This window comes from Panthera onca, chromosome C1 (genome assembly GCF_046562875.1).
Source record: "Panthera onca isolate mPanOnc1 chromosome C1, mPanOnc1 haplotype 2, whole genome shotgun sequence".
Lineage (NCBI taxonomy): Eukaryota > Metazoa > Chordata > Mammalia > Carnivora > Felidae > Panthera > Panthera onca.
The window spans coordinates 211,608,552-211,633,119 of record NC_138346.1 but is presented as its reverse complement, the minus strand read 5'-3'; the positions used below and the strand labels follow the sequence as shown (position 1 = coordinate 211,633,119).

Below are 24,568 nucleotides of genomic sequence, written 5' to 3'. Positions count from 1 at the left end.
CATCCCACACGACCCTCTGAACATCCCTGGGCTGGCGGAGAGCCTGAATGGAAAGCGCTTCTGTAAGAGCCTTTTTGGCCCACACATAAGTTGGAACTTGACCCTCTGTATCTTAAATACGGAATAGGCAAAGAGCCAGAGTCGTCCTGGGGAAACAGACACGGGGGCTGCTGTGCTGCGTGTCGTGTTCTCTGTCCTGGTGGCTGTGGTGCCAGGGTCCCACCAGCACTGCAGCCAGCTCCCGCCCAAGAGTATCCAAAATGCTGGCTGGAGAGGGTGCGGTGTCTTTCCTTCTCTCTCTCTCTTCTCTCTGTCTCTCTCTCTCTCTCTCTCTCTCGATCTCTCATGTTAGCACCTTTGTGATCAGCAGATGGGATATCAAAATAAAGACCCAGAACCCACTGCCACAGCTGTTGTAATCATGTGAAAGGTATTTCTCCTTCCTCTCCCCCCTTCCCAGAGACACTGTCCCTTTGGGGGGGAGCAGGTGGATTGTTCTGTGCCCAGAATAGCACCCGGACAGACCATCCCCGTGTCACCCATGGGGGACGTGTGGCCTTTGCCCCTTCTTCTCTTCTTGGTCTTTGGGTTTGTCTTGGTGGCATTCTCCTCTCCCGCAGGCTGGCACTTCCTGGGCTGCGGGCATGAAGAGGTTACGGCAGCCAGGAGCCTGCTGGGCTGAGTTAGCACTTCCCTCCGCATCCAGAATATCTCCAAGTACCGTCCCTTTTGCATCACGGAAAAGGGGTGGTGGTGCGGGGGGGGGGGGGGCCGGGGTGGGGGGGCCCCCTGCAGCCGCAGGTCGGAGCAGGGGCTCTTTAACCGTGTCTCGTTCTCCTCCCCACAGCCCTGCCAGGAGGGGGACGCGGGAGTGAAGGATGAGCCAGGGACGCCGCGCTCCAGAGCCGCAGAGTGCCCGCGCTGCGCCCGCCCGCCGCGCTCTCCCCGCCTGCATCCGGCCGCCCAGGGGCGCGGGGACCCTGCCTGCCGCGCCGGCTGCGGGGCCTCGCCTGCGGGAGAGGAGGGCCGGTGAGGCCAGCTCTCCGGGGGGCGCCTGAGCAGCCTCGCCCCCTGCCCTGCCCCCCTGGCAGGAGACCCGAGGAGGCAGCGCTTTTCCCGCAGCCGCCGGGCACTTGCTGGGGCCTGAGCTCTCCAGCCGGCCAGCCGGCGGCCACCAGGGAGCAGCCGCGAGGACTCCGGGGACTCCGCATCCCAGTCATCCCTCCCGGACGAGAGGAAAGGACTCCTGTTGGGTGAAACTTAGGTTTCCCTGTGTGTCTAACTCGGCTAGGCTCGGGTGCACCATCTGCCAAGCCATAGAGGGTTTCGTTTTTCACCAGCCTGGTGTTTGAGAAAACCCGCAGGGAGTGAGTGGTGAGGGGAAGAAGCGTTATAAACTTCGGGAGCGGGGACGTTTTCTGGGAAGTGACGGGGAGCCTCAGACCTACGGTTCCCGGGCAGGTGGCGGCGGCGGCGTCCTTGGCCTGGACGCCCTGAAGGGTCCGGCCCCGCTGCCGCGTGACCAACACCGAAGACCCCGGAAACGCCATGGATTCCACGCTGGCACCAGCCGGTTCCGCCACGGGCCCGGTCACCTTCTCCCACGTCTTCGGTCAGCAGTGCCAGCTTATGGAAGCAGGTAGGAGGGGTGTCGTGTGGGGAGAGGGGCGCCGTCCGGGAGCCCCAGCGGCCGAGGCCCGTGCGTCCGTGCCTGCTGCGCTTCTCCCTTTGCCTGGCACGTTCACTTTAAAGTTTTGAGGACACGCCAGCAGACTGAATGTGCCACTCAGGCACGGCGAGCAAGGGCCCCCATTTGTCTTGTCACCTCTTTGCTCTTGTGGCCACCTGGAGGGTGAGGGAGAGCACGTCGGGGGGCGGGATCTGATGACGCGGTGGCTGTGGTTATCTCTCAGGGGGTGGGTGCCAGTCCTAGACTGTCCGTCCATCTGTCAGCTGGCCTCTGTCTGCTGCTGAGGAGGGTGTGCGAGCCGAGCCTCCTCATTCAGTGTTGAGTAACTTAGATGCTCCTGAGGGTCTGTCCGGCAGCCTCTCCCGGCCCTTGGCTCTGCTGCGGGGAGAGCTCGCTGCCCTTTGCTCCCGACTTTGTCTTCCAAAGGCTCACGTTTTGTACAGAGGGGAAACTTGGTGTGGGCCGCAGCCTTCCTGTCTGCCAGCCATCTTGCTCGGATGTGCATTTGGTCACAGAGAAAACCAGGTGAAGGTGCTTGGCCTGCTGCAAATGGTCACGGGGCTGGAGCCCACAGACCGGTGCTCGATGGGTGCTTACGATTCTGCTGGAGTCACACGGGATTCTGGGTGGCTTCATCTTGGCCCGGTTCCCTGCTTTCTGGGTTCATTCCTGTCGGGAGAAGGACCGCGTGTTCCCCAGAGGTTCTGTGGGTGTCCCAAGTGTTCATTGTGCGTTTTGGCCGGGAGTCTGGAAGACCATGAGAAGAGCACTGTATTAGGAGTCTGGGGGCCTGTGTCCATGCTGATGCTTTCACGGGGTGGTTGCATGAGTTTGGCGATTGCAGACCCCTCCCCTCTTCCTGGGCCATCCGTCTGTAGCTGCAAAGTGAGAATTGGGCTCACGGCAGCCTGATCCGGCCAGACCTTCAATGCTGGGGGCTCAGAAGACCCCACACACTGGAGAAAATAAACGACCTGGTTTCCAAGGGTGCTATGTGTCTGTGCGAGGTGGCAGCTCACGGAGCGGGCGAGCGAGGGCTCTGGAGCCAGGCTGCCAGGTGTCCCAGCTTCACCCGTTACCAGCTGTGTGACCTCAGGCAGGTTACTTGGCTTCTCTGTCTCAGTTTCCTCATCAGTAAACTTTTGTTTTTTTTTTAAGTTTATTTGTTTCTTTTGAGAGAGAGAGCAAGCCAGGGGTGGGGCAGAGAGGGAGAGAGAGAATCTCAAGCAGGCTCCGCACGACCAGCACAGAGCCCGATGCAGGGCTCAGTCTCACAAACGGTGAGATCGTGACCTGAGCTGAAACCTAGAGTCAGAGGCTTAATCGACAGAGCCACCCAGGCACCCCCAGTTTCCTCATATGTACAATGGGCACTACTAGACAAACTCACATGGTCATTGCGAAGTTTAAGTCGGTGCACGGAAAGCCTTAGAACTGCCTGGCGCCCGGCCGGCACGGTGAGTGGCAAGTGTTTATTAATGTGTCTAGAGGATGTGGGGAGGGCTGGGCACACATCCTTCCACGCACCAGTGAAGGCATCCCTGATTGCAGAGAGTAGGATGGCTGCCTAGGAGATCGAAGCATCCAACCCCCTCCTCTCCACAGGCAGTGTGACCCTGGTTTGTCCGGAAAGTTGAGAATCTCCCGCTTGATGTATCTGTGGATTATTTGATCTGCAGTGGTTTATAGGTGCCTTTACTTCCACATAAGAACCAGGGCTTGGGAACTTGCCCGGACCGAGGTTTCACACCCCTTTCTACTTCTCTGAAGTTAACTGTGGGAAGGCAGATCGGATTTCTACAGTGCCTCGGTGCTGTCCCCTGTGGCTTTATTCTCTAAGCTTTTAAAGACACCCAGGCCTTGGGGCGCCTGGGTGGCGCAGTCGGTTAAGCGTCCGACTTCAGCCAGGTCACGATCTCACGGTCCGTGAGTTCGAGCCCCGCGTCAGGCTCTGGGCTGATGGCTCGGAGCCTGGAGCCTGTTTCCGATTCTGTGTCTCCCTCTCTCTCTGCCCCTCCCCTGTTCATGCTCTGTCTCTCTCTGTCCCAAAAATAAAAAAAAAAAAATTAAAAAAAAAAAAAGACACCCAGGCCTAAATCAGGCTGTGAAATCCCCTGTCTCCTTAAAAAAAAAAAAACAAAAAAAAAAAAAACAAAAAAAACCCAAAAACCAAAACCAAAACTGTTTCTGTCAAGAAAGCAATGCAACAGGGGCGCCTGGGTGGCTCAGTCGGTTAAGCATCTGACCTTGGTTCAGGTCATGATCTCACGGTTTGTGAGTTCGAGCCCCGTGTCGGGCTCTGTGCTGACAGCTCGGAGCCTGGAGCCTGGAGCCTGCTTCGGATTCTGTGTCTCCCTCTCTCTCTGCCCCTCCCCAGCTCATGCTCGTGTTCCCACAAGCTCTCTCTCTCTCAAAAATAAACATTAAAAAAAGGGGGGGGGGCGCCTGGGTGGCTCACCTGGTTAAGCATCCAACTTCGGCTCAGGTCATGATCTCATGGTTCATGGGTTCGAGTCCCACACTGGGCTCTGTGCTCACAGCTCAGAGCCTGGAGCCTGCTTCGGATTCTGTGTCTCCCTCTCTCTCTGCCCCTCCCCTGCTCATGCTGTCTCTCAAAAAATAAATAAATGTAAAAAAAGAGAAAGCAATGCAACATAGACTAATAATGACCAGCAGTCTCAAGGGAGAATGCTCTCCCTGGAGAAAGGCAAAGAGGAATAAGAACCAAAAAAGTTACGTCAAAAGAGCAGTCAATTAAGAGGTGAAAGGGGTCGAGAGAAAATGTAGACCCCTCTCCAGCCAGCCATTGGTAGTTCAGCTGGCATCACAAATGAGATCTTCAGCGTAGGAGAAATGATTTCGCAGCTTCCAGGGGCTTCCCGCCATGTTCACTGCATCTCCTCCCCGGGGGTGGTGCAGCCATCAGTCACACGTCCTCACTGAGCACCTACTATGTGCTTTCTCTCCGTACGGCTTCAAGAACTACAGAATCTGGAGAGTAAGTCAAAAGGAAATGATCTTGCAAGGAGATGATGATCTACCTGGTAAAAGTAAAGCCTACTGAGGAAAAGAGAATTATACAGGAGGTGGCTTTTTCACAATTCCATTTTTGAATAACGGTTCCTTCATGTCTCACCTAAACTCTCTTACTTAATTTTCAAAAATCCTAACCAATTTCCGCAGGCAAGGGAAACACTCAGGTTGCCTGCCGTGGCCACATTCATCCCACTAGGAAGTGGCTGAAGGGGAAGGTGAACCCTGGTCAGATGCCCAAGCCTGCGCCTTTAACTGCTAAAGCATGTGGTCCCCAGGGATAACTTGGCTTAATGTTTCAGGTCTGTAAGTATCCCATGACTTAGGAAAAGTTGATTCCTCATAGATGGAGTAGTCAGGGATGTTCAGTGGGGTGGAGATAGGGGGGAAGGAGCATAGAGGGACCCATCGGATTTAGGGCGCAGCGAGAATGCAGCTGGGCATGGGTGGGGCCACTGAGAACTCTGACCCAGGTAGTGGTGGTGGGGTTGTGAAGGGTCTGGTGGGGCCGTGGAAAGAGCATGGAGTTCTTTTTCATTTAGTCCCAATTCAGCTTTTTTTGAATTGGCTGTTTGCTGGTGGCGTGAACTTGATGAACCCCCAAACCCTAGACCGGGAGTTGGCAAACTATGGCCCTGGAGCCAAATGTGGTCCACCAGTTGCTTTTGTAAATAAGGTTTTATTGGTACACGCCTGCATCCATTCATGTGCATTTTATCTGTGGCTGCTTTTGTGCTACAACAGCAGAGTTGAGTAGCTGTTACTAGGATATTGTGGCCCAGAAAGCTGAAAATATCTACTCTCTTGCCCTTTGCAGAAAAAAAAAATGCGTGCTGATCCCTGCCCTAGACCAACATATGTAGCACAGAATGGGGCTAGACAGAATGGGACAGTGTGGGGCGGTGTGGGAGCGCTCACACGATGCTTCCGTGCTGAGCCTTTATGCTACATGGCACCTTGGTTTTCTTATTTCCTCCTCCGGCACCCCACACTGCTTCACCACGCACAGTAGGCGTTGCTTTAGGCAGGAACTACTTAGAGCAGGTCTCACAGCTCTAGTAAGACTAGCTTCCACTGTGTTCCCAGATCTGCAGCCCCTGTGCTGGGCTAGATGGTGCCTGTCTCTTCTTTATGGCCACCCGGCAGGTAGACGGTACTTTTTGTATTTAACGGGTGAGTTTAGATGTTGGCCGACTTGGGACTGAACCCTGGTCAGCCCGGCCCCAAAGCCTGTGTTCAAAAAGGGCGATCCTGCAGCTTCTACAGAGGGTTTTTTGTTTTGTTTTGCATTTTTTTAAGGACGTGGAGAGAATGGCGTCCGTCCTGGCTCTTGCTTTAGCTCTGATGGTGTCGTTCACCCTCGTCCCCCTCCAGGGTCCTCCACCTGTTTTGGGATGCCTAGCCCTACGAAGCTAGTTCTCTTGGGTCTCTAACCCCCAGCCCAAATTTCTCCCCTTTCCTTTGGGCCCTGCTGGTAGCCCGAACGGGACGGAGGGACGTCAGCCCGGCCAGGCAGACGTGACTGATGGAGGCCGTTGTTTGTTCTTCAGTGCTCCTGCCTGATTTCCGTCAGTGGGGAGCTTAAGGCCGCTCTCCCAGGCAGGCAGGCCACTGGGGAGCTCACAGCATTCCGCGTCACTGGTTTCTGGCTGTCTCCAGCACCTGACAGAGGATTTGGGGAGGGGGCGTGGAGTCCAGATTCAAGCTGGTGCTGTGTTGGTCTCAGGGTAGCTGAGTAACTCCACCTGCCCGTCTCCTCCTCGCCCCCACAGCGTTGGATGGGGGAGACCCTCTGACCTGGTGTTTGACCGGGTCTCCGCTGCTGGCTCTCGACTGACCCCCGGGCCTGATGGTCTGCAGACCATGGCTCCCGGAGGCTTGGTCTCTGGTACCGGGCTCTGACTCGCCAAGCTGCCCCCGTGTCATTCTGGTCCATTTTCCAACCTGTCTGACTTGGGTGGAAAGCGTTTCTGCAGGGCTGCTTTCCTTGACCAGAATGACTGAAGTCATTCTGTCCAGTATATCCCGCTGACGTTGCCTGAATCCAGGCCCAGCTCAAGGGGGAGGGTGGCAGAGAGGAGGGAGCAGGAAGGCGGACGGACGTTCGCACCTGGACTGCCGCTGCTCTGCATCACTCCTGGGTTGCCACTGAGAAGCCACCCACTAGCTCCCCATTGGCACCATTAATTAAGGGCCAGTTCCTGCTCTGTGCCACACAGAATCAAATCAAATCAAATGTATGCAAGTCATGTCTGTCTGTCTGTCTGTCTCATAAGTGAGGCCAAAGCCCGGAGCCAAGGTCCAGTCATCTTTTGGCTTTATTACCTCGTTCCTTCCGAAGGCCCCCTGTCCTGACTGTTGGACAATATAGGGGTTTATCTGAACGTGTTTGGAAGCCGCTTTCCGTATTTAGAACCAGGAAAGGAGAGAACCAGGAGTTGGGCCATCCGCCGTGAGCTGAGCACACCGGGTCCTTTGCAGAAGGAAAGCAGATGAAGAAGAGCAGAGGAAAGAGCCCTTTTCCCCGCATTACCATCTGCGGGAGGGGGGACCTGGTTTTAAGGTTTCCCCAAGAGACGGCTGTCTCGGAGCTGTTCCTCGTCTGGCTGTCTCTGAGGTGGGAACGCGTGTTTGGACGTCCTAGACGAGGAGTCCTCATAGTGACTGCTGGCAGTTGAGCACAGCCATAGCTGACAACTAGGTGCTTCTTCTGGGATGGTCATTATGCTAAGTGCTTGCACCTTACCGTATTTCCTCCCCGTCGCATCCTTGGAAGGTTACTAAAATCACCGCCATTTTACAGACGAGGAAACTGAGGCCCGTAAAAGGAAGTATTGCTCCTAACTGGCCAGCGGTTGGGCCAGGCTTCAAGTTCAAGCCATCTGCATCCAAAGTCTGTGCTTGTTCCTGTTCTTGTGTCCAGATGAATTCCTCTGGACGAATTCCTCAGCTCCTCAGGGATTCGTCTCCGGACGTATGAACGTCTGTGCCAGCAAATGACTGTTTGTGGAACGAACACGAACTCTGCAGTGATAAGAGTTACCGAGGACGACGTCCGCCTCCAGGAGTTTGTCGCTTAAAGGGGCTCTAACCGACGTCTCGTGTTTCCACAGTTAGGCACAGTGTGTTGTGATTCCCGTTCCTTGGTGCCTTCGGATTCAGCCCTGGGGGGTCTCCAGGTCACGATGTATCATCTTAGCTGTCTTCCAGTCCTCCAAACCTCCTGCGGTGTTGGGAACATTGTAGCCCTTATCAGTGCGACAGTGGCTCAGTGGCGTGTCTGTCGTGACGGAGCTGTTCACCCCGTGGCACGATCGTCGTCAATCTCAAGAGAAGCTGTTAGCACAGTAGGGTGGCGTGAGTGGGAGCTGGCAAAGCAGACTTGTGTTTACGTTCGTTCTCTCTCTCTCTCTCTCTCTCTCTCTGTTTAAAGTTTATTTACTTAGAGAGTGAGAGAGCATGAGTGGATAAAGGACAGAGAGAAAGGGGGGGAGAGGGAACCCCAAGCAGGCTCCGCACCGTCAGCACAGAGCCCGAGGTGGGGTTTCAGACTCACACACTGTGAGATCGTGACCTGAGTCGAGATCAGGGATCAGTCAGAGCCACCCGGGCGCCCCTCATTCTCTTTCTCTTTCTGACTAATGCTTCAGAGCCCTCAGGTCAGCTTGTGGGATCAGGGCAGTGGTCCTTTGAGCTGATCAGATGGAGTACCCTTGACTCCAGGCTCTTAAAGGGGAAGGAGCCTACTTGCTGGTGTGAAGGACATTGTGGCAGCCACAGCTGCCCTCTTCAGCATCTCCCATCCTCAGCCCCAGGGAGGGTTTCTCAGCATCCTGGTGACCTCCTGAGGATGCAGCGACTGTCAGTGACACCCCCTGTCCCATACCTTGGCCTCAGCAAGTTCCCACCAGCGGTGTTTGTTTGAGGGGAAGGTGACAGGGACAAGTTGGATCCTTGTGACGGTGGATATAAGCAGCGTGTGTAGGAGCCCTGACTTGCGAGCAGCGCAGCCCTCCCACGGGTCCTACGTTAGAAGCCGCAGCTGGTCTCTCGTTGACTTCTTTTTCCAGAGACCTGTAGGTCAGAGGCAGGGCCATGTGGTTATTAGGATGGACGTGAGAACTCAACTGCTTAGGTTCAAACCCCACTTCTGCTGATCACTGGCTGTGTGACCTTGGACAAGGAGCTTAACCTCTCTGTGCCGCAGACTCCTCATCTGTAAAATGGAAATCATAGTTTACTTCCTTCACAGGGTTGTGGTGAGTCTGACAATGAGTTAATAGGAATGAAATGCTCATCACAGTGCCTGCCACAGAATGCATTATGTATATGAACATTTGTAGTCTGTTTTAGTTCAGGCAGCTATAACAGAATATCGTAGACTGATGCCTTAAACAAAAAACAGTTCTGGAGGCTGGGTAGTCTGTGATGAGGGCCCACTGCCTGGTTTGCAGATGGCTGCCTTCTCGTCCTAACTCCCATGGTGGGGAGCAGAGAAGTTCTTGTCTCTCTCTTTTAAAAATTTTTAGGGGCGCCTGGGTGGCTCAGTCGGTTAAGCGGCCGACTTCGGCTCAGGTCATGATCTCACAGTCCGTGAGTTCAAGCCCCGCTTCAGGCTCTGTGCTGACAGCTCAGAGCCTGGAGCCTGTTTCAGACTCTGTGACTCCCTCTCTCTGACCCTCCCCTGTTCATGCTCTGTCTCTTCCTGTCTTAAAAATAAATAAAACGTTAAAAAAAAAAAATTAAAAAAAAAAAAAGAAAAAAAAATTAAAAAAAAATTGTAATGTTTTTAAAATTTATTTTTGAGAGAGAGAGGGACAGAGAACAAGCAGGGAAGAGACAAAGAGAGAGGGGGACACAGGATGTGAAACAGGCTCCAGGCTCTGAGCTGTCAGCACAGAGCCCGACACAGGGCTCGAACCCACCAAGGTGAGATCGTGACCTGAGCCGAAGTCGGATGCTCAACCCGCTGAGCCCCCCATGTGCCCCTCGTGTCTCTTCTTCTAATGACCCTCATCCCACGTGAGGGCTCCCCCCTCACGACCTCAGCACCTCCCATAGGCCCCACCTCCAAATACCATCACAGTGGGGATTAGGATTCCAACATGTGAATTTTGGGAGGACATTCAGTTCATAACACTGTCGTTATTACTGTTCCTTATTAGCACATCATCGCTATCCTGCCTAGTGAGACAGAGTTTAGTAACACCAGGAATTAAGGCATTCCTTGTGGTCTTGTGTTTCCGACCAGTAAAAAGTTGCAACTTTTTTCCTTTGGCTAATCATTGTGGTTAAAAAAAAAAAAAATCCCCACCTTCAACATTGGTTATTCTCTTGATCCCCAAGGCCAGGAATCACACCAGATCTGTGAGAATTCCTATCCGCTAATCACAAAAGGGTGTTTAAAGAAGGTCCTCATTGGACCCAGCTTACCTAGGACAGGCCTAGCTCATGTCTGTCTTCCAGTGTAATTACCATAGCACCTCATTCATTCTCAAGCCTGTCCTCCTTTACATGATACATTAGATGGTCAGCCTTAATAAGGGGCAGCTGAATAAATAAAATTCAAATTCTAGTTAAAAATGTGGAGCATCCAGTGTCGGAGGAAGTAGTCTAAGGCCCAGAGACAGTCAGCAGAAGAAGCGAATGTTTGGTTTGGAACAGGGGCCGGACAGATCCGGTGAACTGGGCGCCCGTTCTCAGCAGGGCTATGGGGGTTGCTGATGTGGCCAGATCCTGTTCTCCAAGAGAACCCTGCAGTCCTGACTTTCCTGTAAGATTCTCCCAGTTTTTGAATGTGTATCACCAAATGCAAGATGTCAAATCCTGGAGGGTCAGACTCTCCAGAGTCTGTGGGCTGCCAGTTTATAGTGTCTCATTAACAGGCCTCTTGTTCCCATGTGTAGACTGCTTCCAGCCTCAGTGCTGTTCCCACTTCCTGGGATCCCACTCCCTTGCCTTTCCTTCTAAAATAAGAGCTGTAGGTTGAGCCCCCGACCCCAGTTCTCATCCACGTTCCCTTGTATAACAAATATAGTATTGCTGGACCACGACTGTATGAGGCCCTGGGGCTTTAGAGCGCTTTTTTTTTTTTTTTTTTGTGAGCTAGCCGACCATTTGGCATTGCGGTAAGCGTGCTTTACTTGAGTGGCTGGTGTGTTCTCGCTCCTCTTGGATGTGGGAACCTGGAGAAGACTTGCCTTCTCCAGATGGGGAATGGGAACAAACAGAAGGAGTATGATCCTGAGGCTCCAAGGCATTCCATTCCATTTTTTGACCCGAAGCGTTCCAGAATGGGCAGGTAGGTGCCGCCATGAATCGGGAAGTCTGAGCCACACCTTTAGTGCCAGAATCCCCAAGAAGTCCCGGCTGGTCAAGAACAGAGCCGGCTCCCTGCTCGTGGTGGCAGTGCTGAGGGGCAAGGGGGGCATCTTTGATTTGGTGAGTTGGTGGGTACTGCCGAGTATGAAGGAAAATGGCCTGTTTGTGGGGGAATAGGTGAGAGACCCCGCTTTACTGTCAGTTCTCTCTTTAGAAAGTACTGGGATTAAGTGACTAGTGGGCTTCCTCTTGGAAGCTGGCCTAGGTAGTACCGGGAGCCCCCCAAGGAGCGAACCTTGGAGGTGCTTTTTTTCTTGCCCAAGGTCTAGCTAGCCTTTAGACTCTTGTTCTTGGACACGTGTGCTTGATCAGCTTCCTGTGGGCTGTTCTCATGAGGCCCTACGTGGATGAACCAGCTTCTGAAAAACTTAAGAGCAGATTCTCCCCATTGGCATTTCCAAGCCCTCTGCCAGATAACCATTTAAACCAAGGGCAAAGCTCTCACCCAGACAAGTTTCCCCCCACCTCTTCCCAGTTGAAATGGAATGGTCGTAGGTTTAAAAAATCTGAAGGAGAAGCACAGTCGTCTGTGACGGTCCCCCTGTGAAGTGGCTGCTGGGTAAGAGACTCTCTGCCCACAGCGGGCATCACTAGGCAAGAACGAAGTGGAAACCGGGAGCCCCGAGGGCTACTTGGGGACTTAAAACTGACACCACGATGTTTGGAGTAGGCGACGACAAGTGTCCTGATGTGGAGGACTCTGGAAACGTAAAAACAGTAACTCGTGATGTGCCGGGATTCCCACCTCCTCATCCCCACCCCCACCTTTTATGGCGGTGATGTTTAGACCTTGACGAATAACCCTTTCTGGCTTATTATAGTCTCACACGACGTCTTTCTTTAAAAAAAATTTTTTTTTAATGTTTATTTATTTTTGAGAGAGACAGAATATGAGTGGGTTGGGGCAGAGAGAGAGGGAGGCACAGAATCCGAAGCAGGCTCCAGGCTCCGAGCCGTCAGCACAGAACCCGACACGAAGCTCAAACTCACAAGCTGTGAGATCATGACCTGAGCTGAAGTCGGACGCTCAACCGACTGAGCCACCCAGGCGCCCCTCACACAGCGTCTTTCTTTTGGGCCTCAGCTCCCTTGACCGATTCCAATCTCTTCTCTCCTCCTAAGGATGTAAGGACTAAACTAGATGAAGCAGGAGTAGTCTGGGCTTTTTCTGGAAAGGCTAATGTGCTTCTGTTGATGTCTTTATCAGCTGTTCTCTCTGGTGTGTGTTTGCCTTTGTTTTAACCTACAGAGTCTAGTGTCGCTGTTGCTAGGAGGGAGCCCCAGCCTCAGACACCAAAGGGAATGTCAGTCCATTGGGCTTCCATCTAAGGGAGAAGACACAGCACGAGGGCAGTCAAGTGCTCAGGCTGGGCTCCACTTGGATCGTAAGATTTCTCAAAACTCGCAATCTCCTCTTTGATCTTCTTGAAGTCGTTTGCAGTTCCCTGTCGTGAGGACCTGTCAGGACATTTGAAGAGAGGACTGGTTTGGGGACGGGGTGAAGGGAGACTCGAGGAGGGGATTTCCGTCCCTACCCACTCAGGGACCTGGAGGGCTGATATCGCGTGGGAAGACAGCCAGTTCTTGGGAGAGATTTACAGAGGTTGCAGGCTGGTCTGAGAGAGAGGTGTTCCAGGCTCCTTGAAAAGGCCAGAGTCTTGGCTCTGATTCCTAGGTGAGAAGTGAATATGAGAAAGAATTTACACGGTGGGTCCCTCTGAATCTCTGGGGAGACTGCAGCCCCAGCAGGATAGCAGGAAGTGTTCAGAAGAGACAGGTGGGCCCGCCCCTTGGGGCTGTGGAAGACCCAGAAGGCTGTGGGAAAACAGCAAGGTCTGTGTGGGGACAAGGCAGGGTCCAACCCTGATCAGCACTTCTAATGAAGCAGCGGTCCAAAGGGCTGGGTGGAGGGATGAGACGTTCGTTGGCTTAGTCAGAAGAGCAGAGGATGGGGTACCCATCCCTCCAGGGTATGAAGAGTTGGATTCTAGAGACCAGGACAATGACAGCTGAGATGTTCCCAAATGGTTGCGACCAGTCTAGCATGGAGATCGGGACCAGCCACAGAAAGGACTCCATGGGAGGGTCTACAAAATTTTTAGGTTTATTTTGGCCAGTGCTACTGAATGAGATCCGCAGGATATAGATTTCTAGGTCAGCTTATTTTTCTCTCAGCATTTGGGCAGGATATTCCTGTCTTCCAATTGTCGCTGTCAGATTCTGTTTCTCTTGAAGTCATTTCTCTGGAGGCTATCTGCCTTTTCTTTGGATTTGCTTTTAAAATCTTTATCCTGGAAACTTTGTAGTTTCACTATAGTGTGTCTGGGAGTGGATCTAATTTCATTTATCCTCTTTGGGCTTTATGCTTCTCAGGTCTGAGGACTGGGGTCTCAGTTCCAGCAAATGTTAAGCCACTTAATTTCTTAGAAAACGGATTGTCTCCCTCTCTTCCTGTTGCCTCTAGAAATTCCTATGTGATCTGAATTGGACTTCTCATTTTGAACTGTTTTTCATATTGTCCAACCACGTCGTTCTGCTGTATTCTGGATAAATGATTTTAAAAGCTACCTTCTGGTTTATTAATTTTCTTTCTGGCTGTATCTAACCTTCAGCTTAACTCAGGCAGTCAGGTTTTTCATTTAACATCTTTTTTTTTTTTTTTTTAATGTTTGTTTATTTTTGACAGAGAGAGAGAGAGAGAGACAGAGCATGAGTCGCGGAGGGGCAGAGAGAGAGGGAGACACAGAATCCGAAGCAGGCTCCAGGCTCTGAGCTGTCAGCACAGAGCCCAACGCGGGGCTCAGACTCACAAAGAGAGAGATCATGACCTGAGCCCAAGTCGGACGCTCAACCGACTGAGCTAGCCAGGAGCCCCTAACATCTTTTTCCTTTTAAACCTCTCGAAATTCTATTTCGAGAATAGAAATAGAATCTTCCAGGGATTCTTCTAGGAATTCTTTTTCTTATAGGAATCTGTCATCTCTCTTGTCCTCGATCTTGGTTTTCTGTTTAAGCTGTGTAATCCTTTAGGGTCATGTTTACCTGAGAAAGGAATTTTATAATCCATCTCTGGCATCTCTGGAGACAGTTCTTCTGTTTTCCTGTTGACTCATGTCCAGGATAGCTTCTTACCCTATGTACTTTGTAAGTTTGGATTTTGAGCTCACGTTGGGGGTTTTATCTGTGCGATACCATTACTGCAGGCAACGTGAATTTCCAAACTGGGGATTTCCTCAAGCCCCAGGCAGTGTAATTTGAACCCGAACCCGTTTGAGGGCAGGGTTGGGGCACCTAGCTACTAAGGAAGATCAGCCTCTTGCTCTGCTCAATCCAGGACTTAGACCCTATCGCCCTTTGCTTCTGTGCCTGACCCTTATCCAAGGTCCCTCTTTTCTTGACCACGAAGCCCTCTGAGGCGGCTGGAATGTGCGTGTATGTGCGCGCACATGCTTGTGCATGTGTGTGTTGGTGCTCACGCGTGCACGTGTGAGGTGCAGCTCTAACACCTGTTTCCAGCATAGCCACAGAGAGGCCTTGTTACCTGGTCCAGGTGCCAACAAAACTCTGGCAACCATTTCGTAAGATCAGCACATGCCTCTGAACAGCCCGAGCGTGTGTGTGCGCTTTTCACTCTGGTTTTTAGTTTTGTATTTCTTTGTTAACGTGTTTTGTGGACATATTAGTTTCCTGTGGCTGCTGTAACAAATTCCCATTAAGCTTGGCTTAAAACAACAGGAATTTGTTTCCTCCCTGTTCTGGAGGCCAGAAGGCTGAAGTCAGGATCACTGGGCTGAAGTCGAGGTGTCACCTTCAGACTCTAGGGGAGAATCTGTTCCTTGCCTCTTCCAGCCTCCCGCTGCTCTTGGCATTCCTTGACTCTGGCCTCCTCACTCCAGTAACTGCCCCGTGGTTACATTGCTCCTTCTCTTCTGTGTGTGTGACCTCTCTCCATCCTTCTCTTGTAAAGGCATTTGTGATTGCATTTAGAGACCACTTGGATAATCAAGAATAATCTCTTATCTCAAGGCCCTTAACTTCATCATGCTGCAAAGGCCTCTTTTCCAAATAATGTAACATTTACAAATTCTAGAGTTCTTTTGGAGGAACCATACCTATCACAGGCTTCCCTAACTTTGAGAGCTCAGCTTTGTATTTATAAGAATACCCATTGTATTTCCAGATGTTCCGTGGCATTTTTTTTTTCCGAGTCTACCATATTCCCTGGAAGAGAAATACACCAAAGAATCTCAAGGCTGGAGAGAGGAAAGCACAGCCCACTGTAATAGGCTGCTTCTCAGAGGGCCAGAGGTTGAAGACGTTAAGGCATAGGCGCTGACTGGTGCCAGGGAGGGGCACTGCTAAAACCCTGGGGTGTAAAAGCCTGGCCTTACCTCCTGCTAACAGGGCCGTGCTGTCTGGAATGGTTGGAGTGGCCCAAGTTCTCCTGGCTCACCTCTTCCTAGGTTTTGGTTTGCTTTGGTCTGTTCCTGATGTTGCCTCTTGGCTTATGTATATGTGCAGCTGATCTTGGCTTCTTCTTTCCCTTGACCCATAGCATCTTCCATTCTGGCAACCAGTAATAGACCTTGAGTCCGTTCCTCATCACCCCCTTTGCTTCAGGGATGGGGCCAGATGTTTGCCCTGGGGTCTCTCGGGACCTCACCGTGTGCCAGTCGGGCATCACCAAAGCCGCAGTGGGGGCAGGACCAGAACTGACCATTATTGTGGAATATGACTCCTCTGCAGCTGTTGGTATTCCAGCCTTAGGAGAGATGGAATGCATTCCTGAAACTTCTTTTGGAACTTCTTTCCCTGAATCTTCATTCCCAGGGACCGGGGAAGTGTTTTTATATCTGGAATTCCCCTCCCCCTGTGAGGTCATCTCCACCATGAAATAGAACTTTCTAGAACCTCAGGGCACTCTCCCCCCCCCCCCCCCCCAACTTGCTCCTTCAGGTCCAGAGCTCCACAGAAGGCTCTGGAAATATGCTTTGTGTCTCTCCTACCTGTATAGGCTCAATTGGCAATGTTTCTTCATATTGAGATCAAGTGACCCCTGGCGAAGGCCCCCAGGAACTGTGCCAGGAGTTTGTCAGGGTGAGTGGGGTCTAGGATCTAAATTTAGTGTTAAACCAGTAGGGACTGGCAGAGAAGACCCCAGCCCAGGGCTCCAGGCTGTCATTGCAAGCTGAGAGGTGTGTTTCACGGGGTGTGTGTAGGTGGAGGGGGGCCCTGGAATGATCTACACTGGCATCACCTGTGTCTCCGTCACCCTCAGGTCCAGGCACTCCTCTCCGGGAGGATATTCTAAAGGTAACCAGTCCCTGGAGCCATTGATGCTATCTTCTTATCCAGAATCCCTTCCACAGACAAACCAAATTTCTGCTGTCCTTAGCCAGTTGCAAACTGTTTTCTGGGAAACATGAGCCCAGATTAGTCTGGCGAAAGCTGTCTCCCAGTGAGAAATTTCTGAATGGGGTGGGAGTAATGTCTCCAACTGTAATGTTTTTTAACTTAGATTATTCTCGTGCCCCAGCTGGGTGAGATTTTAAGATTGTGTAGTTGATAGAGAACAAGAGAATATACTCACCCTAAAGTAGATTATCGAGGAGAATCCCTGTGATCTGAAGAAAGTGATACCCATGCACAAGTCTATAGTACCTATAGAGCCTTTGTTCTCGGCTGGCCCGCAGAAATTGAAATAATTTGGGTTAAAGACAGCCCCAGCCACATTTTAGCAGCTGGTCGATTTTTCTGCTTGAAACAGGATTCCAAGACTTTGTTTTATGTGAAGACAGTTTATTTTTAGGTCCATCGGGGAGCCTGTAACATGGGTAGTTCGGAAGGCTGGCCTGCCAGTGAAATACAGGCCGCGTCAGCATGTTGTCTTGTGGCCTAGAAAGACCCTCTTGCCTGCTCTAGCATGAAGAACCAACCAGTCACTTGCCTTCGAGGGCAAAGAGAAAGGTCATGAGAAAGTTGGAGGGTTTCAAAGGAATACATGCTTTCTTGCGCAAAGCTTATTGCTGTAGGCCCCAGTTTAGCTCTTTGGCCTGATGACACTTTAGCTAAGAAAGTTCCAGCTGAAATGGCTCATTCCCCTGAGTACTAAGTGTCCATTAAAAATCCAATTTGTCAGGTGGTACCACCCTGGTTGTCCCTGATTTAAACAAAAGTTCCTTTGTGGCCACTGGCACTTGGGAATAGAAGCTCAGAGCCATGTAGAGGCCCAGAGGGCCTCTGCAGCTTTTCTTGGTTGATCACTGATAAATGAGCCCAGCACGGCGCAAGAACCCTTTGCTATTATCTTGTCCCTTGGTCTCCTAAAGAACTGTGGGGCCTACACTTCACTTTCAAGGGTCATAAACTTCTCAAGTGATAAAACAGGCTCTGAGCTGGGATGCTGAGTGGCGGAATTTGCTGTGTGTGCAGAAACCCGTGGTTACGGGACCGATGCGCGCCCCAAACGGCGTCACGACAGAGCTGCCGAGGACTTGTCTGAGCTGGAGGAGAACATAAAGCAAACATGTGCTTTTCAAGACCAAAAAGGGAAAGCACAAGACCACTGCTTGGGACACTTTCTTTTGCGAAGTGAGTTTATGCTTCTCCGGGTTATCGTGACCCTTAGATGAAACCTACTGATGCAGCACAGCAGGTGGGCACTGTCCTGTCCTATGAGATCTCTCTACAGAAGGAAAGATAGGCACTTGGGTAGAGTTTAGGCGGAATGCACATGCAAGGGGACTGAGAATCCTAGTACCACCCTGAGTTGGGGATCGGTTGACATGCCATTTAACTGCGCTGGTTATTTAGCACTAACAGTGAAGAGTGTGTCTGCCAGAGAGATTACAGTCCGGGCGGCATCGAAGTGATTTCAGTTCATGACTCTCTATTTGGGTCGCTCTCCCTCCTAGGATGCCTGGAAATAAGAGCCTCCAGAAACCTACAAAAGGCTCTGTGCTGCTTTCAGGGACAGGAGGGTAGGGAGGAAGGTCTAGATCTGCCTCTCTTCCCAGGTGGTGAAGGGGGCGAGCCGAGTCTAGCCTTGGAGGACGGAAGGTTGTGGATAAGGGGGAACCTGCCTGCATCTGTCCTACTTCAGTCAGGCTTGTCCTTGCACCCTGCTTTATTGCCCACCTGGTCCCACACCTGCATTTTCTTCAGAAGAACAACAAATCGATATTCGGTACTTGGGCTCATTCAGGATGAAATGTCTTTCTTGGCTTCTTATGATTAAAGCCTAGTTTGAAGATGTAGTGGGACTAATGAAGTATTTATGAGGGGAGGGGAACCCTGGTGCCAGCCTTACTGAAATATTCAGTCTGAGCTAAAATCTGTGAGAATTAAGGGCATGGAAATTGTGGGGATGGAAACGTCAAAGGGGGGCCCCGTTTCCTGGATTGGCTTTGTGAAATTTGTCTCGAGTGTCGAGGTGCACAGAACCCTCATTTAAACCCAAATAGGGCTTGCCAGCCTCACCCCCGTGAGGTGGGAGGTTGATGTGGACATTTGGACTGGCTGCTTGATTTATTTATTTTTTAAGATGTTTGTTTATTTTGAGAGCGAGCGAATCCCAAGTAGGCACCACACTGTCAGTTCAGAGCCCGAGGCGGGGCTTGAGCCCACGAACTGTGAGGTCATGACCTGAGCTGAAATCAAGAGTAGGAGGCTCAACCCACTGGGCCACCCAGATGCCCCTGGCCTGGCCACTTTATTTATTTATTTATTTAAAAACTTTTTTTTTTTAATATTTATTTTTGAGAGAGGGAGGGAGGGAGGGAGAGAAAGAAACAAAGCGTGAGCAGGGGAGGGGCAGAGAGAGAGGGAGACACAGAATCTGAAACAGGCTCCAGGCTCCGAGCTGTCAGCACAGAGCCTGACACGGGCCTTAAACTCACGAGCCATGACATCATGACCTGAGCCGAAGTTGGACACTCGACCAACTGAGCCACCCAGGTGCCCCAGGACTGGCCACTTAAAATGTGCACTAACTCCCATCAGGTGTCTGAGGCTCTTCCAAAATGGGAAGAGGTCTCTAGGGGAAGAGATTATAATCCTTTGAGGCCCAAGTTTTGGAGTTCTGCTTTCTGATACCAGAGAGAACATCACTTCTCTTAAGTGCTATAATCTGCCATTTTGGGAATCTCATTTTATTTTATTTTATATTTTAAGTTTATTTATTGAGAGAGAGTGTGAGTGTGGGAATGGAGGAGGGGCAGAGACGGAGAGAGGGAGAGAGAGAGAATCCCAAGCAGGCTCCTCACTGTGAGTGCAGAGCCTGATGCGGGGACTCCATCCCACCAACTGTGAGATCGTGACCCGGGCTGAAATCAGGAGTTGGATGCTTAACCCACTGAGCCCCCCGGGCGAACCTGGAAATCTCATTTTAAAATCCATCCAATGACCTCCACCACTTGGAGGCCCAGGCAGAGACATTTGAATAAAAAGCTGTGTCCTTAGACCAGAAATTGTATAAGGCACGATGTTGCTTTGCTAAAGGGGGAGAAGTGCCTGATGAAGAAGGTTGTCTGCAGGACGTCAGTGTTGGGTTCGGATCCTCAGAAGTCCCTCCCGGGCAATTCCACAAGAATACAGAAGTTAAAGGCAAGGGTTTGAGGGCAGATCGGAGTTGGAGCTGTGCTCTGCTACTTATGGAGCGTGTGACTTGGACGAGTTATTTTTTTTTCTCCCCATTATTATTGTTTTAAATCTCTCGGAACCACAGGTTTTTGTGTGGAGTGGTGATAGCATTGCTGTAAAGTAGGAACCACGAGGGTTGTATACAAACGTGTAGAAGTTTCTGAGGACCGCATGCTTGGCGAAGCGTGGAGACAGGCTGTCGCCAGGCAGAGGCAGCACTGGAGCAAAGTTCCGGAGTTCTGCTCCCCATTGAGCCTCCACATCCGGCACCCAGACAGAGTCCTGTCCTTGGGGGGCACCTGGAACTTCGGTTCCCTCGGGTCAGAAGAGAATCCTACCCTTTCCTCCTGTCCCGAGGAGCCTGTTGCTGTCGCCAACTGAAACTCTGGTTTACTGGGGCCATTTTGGCCGCTGCGGGGTTGGCACTTTATCCGGTTTGGATGTGAGCACACACTCTTGATAAAAGGCCACAAGAAGCCATTTGCCACTTGACAGGATAAACAGGTGCCATTTAATACCCTCCTGGCCTCCTCAACTTCCAGGGCCAGGGCTGGGCTTCTCCCCAGAGGCTGGAGGGGGACAGACTGAGGCCAGAGGAGAAGGCTGGTGTTAACACCCGCAGGGCGGCTTCTTATCTAAAGGGGAAATGAAGGAGCGCCTGGGTGGCCCAGTCGGTTGAGCGCCGACTTAGGCTCAGGTCATGATCTTGTGGTTCGTGAGTTCAAGCCCCGCATCGGGCTCTGTGCTGACAGCTCGGAGCCTGGAGCCTGCTTCGGATTCTGTCTGTCTGTCTCTGTCTCTGTCTCTCTCTCTCTCTCTCTCTGCCCCTCCCCCACTCATGCTCCGTCTCTCAAAAATAAACATTAACTAAAAAAAATAAAGGGGAAATGAAGACTTGCGTTAAAAAAAAAAAGTCAGTGGATAAAATTGGTGAAGGGTTGACTGAGTTTCCATATCTGTCAAAAGGAGGTCCTGTCCAACACAAGTTGTATCATTCCATGCAGGATTTACCGACTGGCCGGGCGTCACAGGGAAGCCGGAGGACAGCCCGGGCTGGGTCCAGGGGTGGTGTAGGAAGAGGTCCCTGGGAAGAACTGGCCTCAGGTGGCGTGGGTGGCATCTGCCTTATTATCCCGCTGATGATGGGGGGCTGAGGTGAGGGTGTTGGAGCCTCTTGCCATGTTAACGTAGGAACCGTGACAGGGGCTTGTGGGGCACCCAGAAGACGCAGAACGCCTACTCCTTGCCTGCCGTGTGGACAACCGTTGGAAACAACGGGAGGGGCAAAGCAAGCGAGCCGGCAGAGGCCTCCGCTTGTGGAAACGGAGGGGGCGTTCTGTGTGGCCCCGGTCTGGTCAGGTGGAGGTGCCTGTGGGAGGTGGTGGGTGGGTCTCGATGTGGGTTTTCCGGACACTGCTGTGGACTTGATCTCTGGGTGGGACTCTGCTGCCGGCCTGCAGTGGAGCTGTTACTCCGCAGAACTGGCCCTGCCAACATCAGTGCAGAGCGTTGGGTGAGGTCACAGGAGTTCTGGGCCTCGTGAGGTCAGGAATTGATCCGGGCGCTACCCCATTCCCCGCAGGGGCTTCTCCTCTTCCAGCAAGGCTGTTTTGACAGCCTCGCTGGTCAGGGTTCAGGCCGGTTTTCTGCTGATCTCTGGGGAGATAATAGCCACTGCTATTCGAGGCCAGGTGCTTAAACTTTACCAATTTCGGCCCACTTTGGCCAAGCAAGAAACCTGGGAGGTGATGGTCCTTTTCAGAGTGCCTTTCTAACTTCAGTGTTCCATAGTCACCGGGGAAGGCTGTTTAAAATGCAGACTCACAGTCTGCCCAAGAGATTCTGGTTAAGAGGTCTCATTGCTGGCCCATTTAGTGTATTCAACAAGAACTCCGAGGAGCCCCTGCGTCAGGTGGTTTGAAAAACCATTCTTCCAGTGCAGCAGAATCAAAGTCAGTCCCGGATCCGCATCACTGGGGATCTCGTTAGAAGCACACATCCTGGGGCACCTGTGTGGCTCAGTCAGTTGAGTGTCCAACTTCGGCTCAGGTCGTGATTTCTCGGTTCGTGGGTTCGAGCCCCACCTTGGAATCTGTGCTGACAGCGCAGAGCCTGGAGCCTGCTTCGGATTCTGTGTCTCCCTCTCTCTCTGCCCCTCCCCCACTCATGCTGTGTCTCTCTCTCTCCGATATAAAATAAACATTAAAAAAAAAAAAAGAAGAAAAGAAATTCACATCCTCAGGCTCCTTCTCAGGGCTGCTGAAATCAGCAGCTTTGGGGAAGGGCCGATAATCTGGGCCTCAACAAGCCCTCCCGGTGATCTGGATATACACTGAAGGTTGAGTGCCAGGGTACGAGGGTTGGCAACAACCCAAGGGTATGTTGCCTGAGTTTCAAGCCCCACTTGTGTGCTAGTTGCTCCTGGCAGGGGCGGGGGGGGGCAGGCACCAAATACTTTGCACAGGCAGGTGTAATTTTGATCGGGCACCAATCCGGTAATATATGAAACACTTACAAGAAAACTACAAATAACAAGGAAATGACTCATGCCTCGTCGTCTCACCGCTGCCGTCCTGTAATCACAGGGATGTTGCTTTGGACTGTGAGCCTCACAAGCTACCCAGCCCTCGCGCGTGTCAGTTTCCTCAACTGTAATATGGAAGATGATAAGACATCACCATCTTCCTCAAAGGTGTTAGAACTTGTATGATTCCCTAGAACAGTGCCTGGCACAGAGCAAGGAAGTCCAGCTGCTGCTATTTGCTGCTGCTCCCGTGGTAGGCAGAATTCTAAGGTGACCCCCAAGATCCCCACCCTCTGGACAGGTGGCATCTGGGGGCAGGATGGGATGTCACTCTCTTGATTAGATTATGTCATCCTGTGATTGCATTATGGTATATGACTCTGTCTTGGGAGAGATTCTCCTGCTGACCTTGAAAAACCAAATAGCCGGCTTATGAGAGACATGTGGTGAGAACCAGAGCGTGGCCCAGAGACCCAAGAGTGATCCCCAAATGGCAGGTGGCAAGAAAGTGGGGACCTCAGTCACACAGACACAAGGAAAGAAATCCTGCTCACGACTTGAATGCACTCAGAAGCAGGTTCTTCCTTAGAACCTTCAGATGAGAACACAGCCCGGCTAATATCTTGACTGTAGCCTTGGGAGTCCTGAGCAGATGGCCCCATCATGCTGTCCCTGACCTCTGACTCACAGCATCGGGAGATAATGAGTGGGTGTTGCTTAAGTACTAGTTCTGTGGAAATTTGTGACACATTAATAGAAAATACAACTTTATGTATGCATTTGTGTAGTGTGCGTAGGTACATGCATATACACGTATATGTATGTATACACAATACATACAGGTATGTATGCATGTTGTGTAAATGCATAAACACACACGCACACCCCTCTGTCTTCAACCAGCATTTTTCCTATGGTGGAAACAGAAGAACATTAGCAATGCCTTGGGAGGACCGTGGATGGTACAGAACCTGGGGTCTATAGTACTTTGAGGGGCTTACAAAATTGTTTGAATTTATTTTATTTTTGTTTTACTTTATTTTATTTTAGTTTTTTTTTTAGTAATCTCTATACCCAACATGAGGCTTGAACTCATGTGTTTTAGTTTCTTTTAAAGTCAAAAGAAAAAATGCATTTCAGGTCAACAAACATGTTTTCGTACATAGTATTATATATGAAAATACTAATATATTTGTCTTCAAATACCAGCAGTCGTGAACTGTGGTTTTTAATATTTTTATCAAAGAAGGCACCCGCAAAGGCAGAAAGTGCCTAAGCCCCATGAAATTCACGCGTGGCCCCTGGCGGACGGCGGGTGCCTGTCAGTTCCCTCCTCCTCTCCCACCCAGCCCCTGGTGCTGATGCTGTGCACACTGAGCTTGCCTTGCACCTGTCTTGTCCTGTTTCCACCCCAGCTGGACCGTCTCTGATCCAGTGGCTGTCACAGATGAAGCGGGGAGAGGCCCCGGCGAGTGTCATGCCTCGATGTGCCCTTTTTAGCGCTGGCAGAGAAAGGCCAGAGTGTGGGCCCAGCTCCACCTCACTTGGCCTCCCTCGTCTGTGAATACCAGTGCTTACCCATTGCTTCGATTAGGATTTCTTGGCTGTTAGCAATATAAACTAATTCTGAAGGGAAAAGGCAATTCGGAAGAGATTTCAGAGAATCCAAAAGAGAGGTGGGGAACCAGGCTTTGAACAAGACTGGCCACAGGGCAGCGCTCAGGGTGGGGGACCTCGGGAACGAGACCCCCACAGCAGGGTCTCGGAGGCTTTGCCAGTAGGGTGATCAGCCTTTTGATGCCTTTGGATGCTTTTGATGTTTGCATCCTGCAGGCCAGATGTAGATTTCCAGGAGCGAGGTTCTTCTTGGCTGAGCTTTGGTCTTGAGCTCACCGACTCTTTTTTTTTTTAAGAGATTTTTTTTTTTTTTTTTTTTTTTTTGAGAGAGAGAGGGCACAAGTGAGTGAGGGGGCAGACAGAATCCCAGGAGAGGCAGAGAGAAAGAGAGAGAGGGAGGGAGAGGGAAAGAGGGGGAAAGAGAGGGGGGTGAAGGAGAGAGAGAAAGAGAAGCAGGGTGTGGCTGCCGAGGCATAGCTCATACTCATCCAGTACAGGACTCGAACTCATGAACTATGATATCATGACCTGAACCGAAGTCAGATGCTTAACGATGGAGCCACCCAGGCACCCATGAGTCCACCTATTCTGATGGGAGACTAGGACCCCTGGATGGAGAGCCCCCCAGAGCTGCACATGATGGACAAGGAGCCTCTCCCCAGGGTGATGTTTGCCTGAAGGAG

The 24,568-nt window shown here is 51.5% G+C and overlaps 1 protein-coding gene across 1 annotated transcript in view; it reads left to right on the top strand.

Moving 5' to 3' along the window:
* The first annotated feature begins 793 nt into the window (after positions 1-793).
* The window catches only part of KAZN (kazrin, periplakin interacting protein), a 1,074,196-nt gene continuing 1,050,421 nt past the window's right edge, over positions 794-24,568 (top strand). The window contains exon 1 of the mRNA XM_078452367.2: positions 794-1,639. Within this exon, the coding sequence (XP_078308493.1) occupies positions 1,549-1,639 (91 nt within the window). The 5' untranslated portion in view covers positions 794-1,548. The remainder of the gene's footprint in view (positions 1,640-24,568) is intronic.